Raw genomic sequence first — 5,581 nt, 5'->3', positions numbered from 1 at the left:
ATTTGGTTAGGCAAATATAGAATCCAATCTATCTCTAAAATTGATTCTACTTAAAACTAGAATTTGTAACTTCTACACCAGAATACAAGTTTCATTTGCCGTTACACCAGAATACAAGTTTCATTTGCCTCCAGAATACAAGTTTCATTAGGCGTGTTTGAACCGTATAGCAACTTGTAGCAATATAAATGCAGTTGAATTCAAAATATGGATTTAAACCTTATTAATTATAGGAGTTTGATTTTTATAGATTTTGTAAGTCTGTTTTAGAGTGAACATAGATGGACCTAATGTAGAATAACTCAATGGGGAAACTCATCAATGAAATCACGACTAAAACCAAAATGATGAATAAAACAGTTCATTCGCTTTCTAAAAAAGAACTATTTTGTTCAGAGTTACAAAAAGAAACAAAAATTAACTTCCATATGCCTTCTAGTCAAATGTAGGGACAATCTGCAAAAACAACCAATAAACATAAGCATAATCACAAAACAAAATGTAGAAACTATATATGTAGAGAGAACCTAAAATATGTAAAACAGAGCTTCAAACTAACCAAAAATGGGATGGGAGGGTTTCTATAATCATCTAGCATTAAAAATAAATAATTAGAAAAGAGGATTGAAAGTGTGAGCCGAACACATTGGAGAACATCTCCATGGATAAAAGAGAAGCCTCAAGCAGAAAGGTTTCACTTGCTATCTGCACAACTAAAATCTAGGAAACCATTTTTGTAAATACGGTAGCCAAGAAGATCAGTGTGCATATTACAAACTACCAATTTTAATTATTCACAACAAAAACAGGAAGGACGTCATACTAACAATATAAGGTGCAGGCTTAACCAGAAGCGAATGAAACTGTAAACCAAATACATTGGAGCACATCTCCACAGATTTATAGAGAAGTCTCAAGCAGAAAGGTTTTTCATTTTGATATTTGCACAGATAAAATCCTGGAAACAATTTCTGTTAAACAGTGTGTAACCAAGAAGAACTAAGTGCAATTTTAATTTGCCCAAAAAATACAATTTCTGTTAAAATATGTAAGCCAGTTACATTGGAGTACATCTCCACAGATTTAAAGAGAGGTCTCAAGCAGAAAGGATTATTACTTGGTATTCGCACAGATAAAATCCTGGAAACAATTTTGTAATACAATGTTAACAAGAAGAACTAAGTGCGGTTTTCTCATCTAGATGACCCTTTTCATGAAATTATAGAAAAGGGTCAAAATCATAATACAGTAAACACTCTATAAACAATGTTCATGACCCTTTTCATGACCCAAACATGCTCATCAATCAGTATCACCATTCACAAAGTAAGCATAATAATGCAACAACAAACAATGTAAATAAAATAGTAAAACTACCTTAAATATTGCTTGGATACATGAACACTCTAACCCTAGCTCCCATTGATTTTGGTGGCAAATTAGACGTGAACTTGGCACGGACTATACCGCTGTTACCATGAGGTCTAGTAACCTTGCCCCAGATGCATCTATAGTGGCTACCATCCCTTTTAACCTTAGCCTTGTAAATGTATGCCATCCTTTTCCCAGCATACCATGCAACCTCTTCCTTGGTGTTTACCCCCTCAATCTGAACAAGAGATGTGTTTGGGTATTGATTCGACTTAGACCTAAATCAACCATTTCAAATCTTAGCACAAATGAAACTCAGCAACCAAAATCAATATCAAAATATATATCTAGGGTTAAAACAAGTACCTTTTGTATCCAAGAACTGTACCCCTGACATAGAGCCTGATTACACACACAAGATCAAAATGAACAACATTCAGAAAATGTTCTAACCAAATCAAGTTCATAAATATATATTAGCTCAGAAATTATTCATGAAATGACAAACCTAATTCGTTCTCCCTGTCTTCCCTTGACCATCTTGATATGGTGAAAGATGCAAAGCTGCTCTGTTTCTTGCAACTGCGCTCGGCTAGGTGGAAGCAGCGTGATGTTATTTCGGTGGCGGGGTTCTTATAGACGTAACAAAATGGAATGGGTCAGTTAGGGTTTTTCTCTACGGCCCAATCTCAATCCTTTGGGCTTTTTTTTTAGAGAATTATACCCCATACCCTATCCTTTATCCCTTTACCCATACCCCCATCAAATTATGAGTTTGCACCAAAATCACCCGGTATAAATACTTAGATCGTCAAAAAAATTCACTTTTTCCTTATTTTATTTTAAAGAAAGCAAAAGTAGTTTCACATCGGAGAACACAATCCCAAGATATCTGATTCGATAATCCATAAGAGAACATGAAGTAAAGATACCTAATTCACTCTCTCAATATACCGGAAATCTTACAAGTAAGTTTTTTGGTTTGACTACGAAGAAATTTACACACCGGATAACTTGGCATGTGGTTATTCGGTTCACATTATTGCTAATCGGATAACTTGGAACCATGTTATTTGGTTCTTAATGTTTTTTACTAGGGAATTTTACACTAGGTTATCTAGTTCTTATCCAATCCTCATTTTTTGTTATTTTTAATGATGCACAAGATTGTTTAGGAATGGGGAAATTATTCTACGAAAAGGTGATGGACGGCAACCTCCACAGGCAATGGATGGAGAGGAACACCAAATAGTCGCACTTGAGACTGGTCCACAACAACCGTGGTTCCTCGAGGGTCGTACGATACATCTGTTCTAGTGAGATACCAAGATCATGTTGCTCGCCATTTATGGTACGGTAAGGTAAGTTAATCTCTATCATTTTATGTTAAATCATTTTTAATTTTAATTGCTTGTATTTTATAACATATACTATAAATTATTTTTAAGAGAGACATTCGAAGAAAGAATTAAGATTGATGCACATGGTAGCAAAATGATAGGATGGGTTCCACACAATCTCTCATCACTAATAGAGAGTTGGTTGTCTGACGTTGGTTTATCCTCTCTCCAAAGAACCAGTTTGTCAAGGATAGATCAAAATTCGGTATCGGTATTTATAGAGATATGGCATCCAGAAACACTGTCCTTTCATATGCCAAATAGCGAGATGACCATTACATTGGATGATGTTTCTTGTCTCCTTCATTTACCGTGTCGGGTTGAGTTTTAGGACCCTACACGAGGTTTTACTAATGTCAATACTATTACTCTTGTTATTTATCTGTTAGGTGTTCCCTTGAAAGAGTCAATTGAAGATATATGTAATTGTAAGGGGTGCTTATTATATAGTAGATTGGTTGAATGAGGTATATATGCATAGTGAGCTGATAGTATTTTTGATTGTGCTGCTAGAGCATATATATTGTTACCGGTAGGTTGCACCATTTTTGCCGACAAGACTTTTACTCTTGTAGAGGCAACATATTTATCATTATTTAAGGACTTCGATGGATGTGGTAGGTATAGTTGGGGGCAACTGCACCTGTCACACTCTACAAATACTTATGAGATGCTTCATTCTTTACGTGTAAGCAGCTCGACGATATGTCTTTCTGCCACAGGTAGAAATGTTTTATTTTAATCTTATTTTGACTTATCTTTACTTATTTAAATTGATATATTCATATTGTGTAACAATGTTAGATTCATGAGTATTTTTCAACTATTGGTAAAAGAGGATTGTCTAGGATTACTGGTAGCAGTAATCCACTTCCCAGAGTGATGAAATGGGTTTACAAGCAAGAAGAACAAAAGGTTGAGGAGCTTAGACCTGTGTTGGATGCATTGATACTTGTTGATGTCATTTGGAGCCTTTTTAAGGATCATAGAGAGCATATTCAATATGATGATATATGCCTGTCAATGGTGTGGCTTGAAATGGTATGACACAGTTGTACTATACTTACCTGGCAAATGTAACGTCGATTTGGATATAGACAATACATAATGTATCCACCTCCTGATTCTAACACACTTGATGTGGATGTTGAGAATATTGGATATCATGAGAGCGTGATGGATGTGATCCATCCGACAATTTTTGCTACCACCCTATATTGTTAATTCTTTATCTTATGGTTGGAATTATGTTTGGTAAAACAACTTATGGGAACATGTTGAACAAGATGTTCTATCCACTTCAATTGAAGAGACATATCAAGAAAGATGTCATATGCAGGATCATCCGACATCCTGACTGTTAAAGTACTGTTGAAGTCTATTTTTATTCATGGGTGCAGAATATTTTGGAATATTATGCAATCCTATGTTGCGCTTGATTTAGGGATCAAAGATTGTCTATGTTTTCAAGATATTTGATTAGTTTCTAAATATGGAGAATATTTAGGAAACTAATGATTGAATCCCTGTCTTCATGATGCACAGATCCAGTCCAGAAGATTGTTTTAAATAGCAAGCAACAAACGTAGTTATTTTGTGGAACTTACATTGTAGTTTGTGTTAGTTTTGTGCAGTCTTTTGTATTATGAGCCTCTTTAATATCATCTTGATAAAAGAGTTGGACGTTTCCATTGAGTTGTAAGTTTTGTGTTCATTCATAAGCTTTTAAGCATTGAGTGACTGTGTCTTGGAAGTGTGCCTTCTAAAGTATTGTTATTGATTATCACGGTTGTGATTTAGGGGGATTGAGAAGGGTCTCATACCTATATGAGTCTTAGGTAGAAGTATAGCACTTGTAGTGATTAGGAGATAAGGCATTAAACTAGAGGTTATTTTACGTATGAACTAGAGGTTATTTGCATAGTACTTCAAACTGACATTATCATAGTGGACTTATCCCTGGCCTGGTAGCTCTATAGTATGTATTATCATATACCGAAATAGGTGGACAATTACTTGTGTTCTTTTAAGTTTTTGCATTGCACTTTTATATACCTTATCATTGTGTGTTGTTTAGAAAAGTCTCGGTTCTTGTCTATGACGAAGGACCGTCAGATTCGAGGTTATCATTTATTTCACATGAGCTTCATTATTATTTACATTGTCACGAGGCTGATGAGAAGGACGATGATTTTGTTGAGATATCTCGAGCACTACGTGCAACTCAGAGCAGACCAATACCTCGAGTTGGACTAGTACCTTAGGCTGATAAGGAGGATTAATGCACTATTATTTTTTAGACTTATGTAGTATTTTCAAACTTATGCAATGTTTACTATTTTGAGACTTGTGTGAAGGTGTGAAAAATACTAGAAAGGGGGGGTTTGAATATGGTTTGAAAAACAACGCTTCTCTAAGAAAACCCCCTCTTAAAAAAAACTTCAGACTTGATACTAGAATAAAATATGCAAGAAGGAAAGAACAAGGAATGTTTATACTAGTTCACTTAAAAATTATCAAGCTAATCTAGTCCACTTGCCAAAGTGATTTTGCCTTATCAACATGGTCTTAATCCAATAATCTCAAGATTATTACAGTACACAAACTAACCGCAAGTGACTCACTTACAAACTCTAAGACACACTAATCTTAGACTTCTCAAGGATTCTGACCAGCTGGTCCCTTAAGGCACAATCAAACAACAGTTCGAAAAAAGTTTGTTTACAACGAATATGCTTCTACAAAAGCTGATAGTAAACAATATCTTAGAATATGGACTAAAGAGAATAGGAATGTTTATGAGCAGTCTT

General features: G+C 35.0%; 1 protein-coding gene across 1 annotated transcript; it reads right to left on the bottom strand.

Moving 5' to 3' along the window:
- Positions 1-345: 345 nt before the first annotated feature.
- On the bottom strand, positions 346-1,995 carry LOC131620985 (large ribosomal subunit protein eL33w-like). The gene is made up of 4 exons (XM_058892185.1): positions 1,880-1,995; positions 1,738-1,773; positions 1,378-1,649; positions 346-456 (listed from the first exon to the last, which is right to left on the bottom strand). Exons 1-3 carry the CDS (start codon positions 1,909-1,911, stop codon positions 1,379-1,381), a joined length of 339 nt encoding a protein of 112 aa, XP_058748168.1. The 5' UTR covers positions 1,912-1,995; the 3' UTR covers positions 346-456; position 1,378.
- Positions 1,996-5,581: the final 3,586 nt, after the last annotated feature.

This window comes from Vicia villosa, linkage group LG7, assembly GCF_029867415.1.
Source record: "Vicia villosa cultivar HV-30 ecotype Madison, WI linkage group LG7, Vvil1.0, whole genome shotgun sequence".
Classification (NCBI taxonomy): domain Eukaryota; kingdom Viridiplantae; phylum Streptophyta; class Magnoliopsida; order Fabales; family Fabaceae; genus Vicia; species Vicia villosa.
This window is presented reverse-complemented; position numbering and strand designations above follow the sequence as displayed.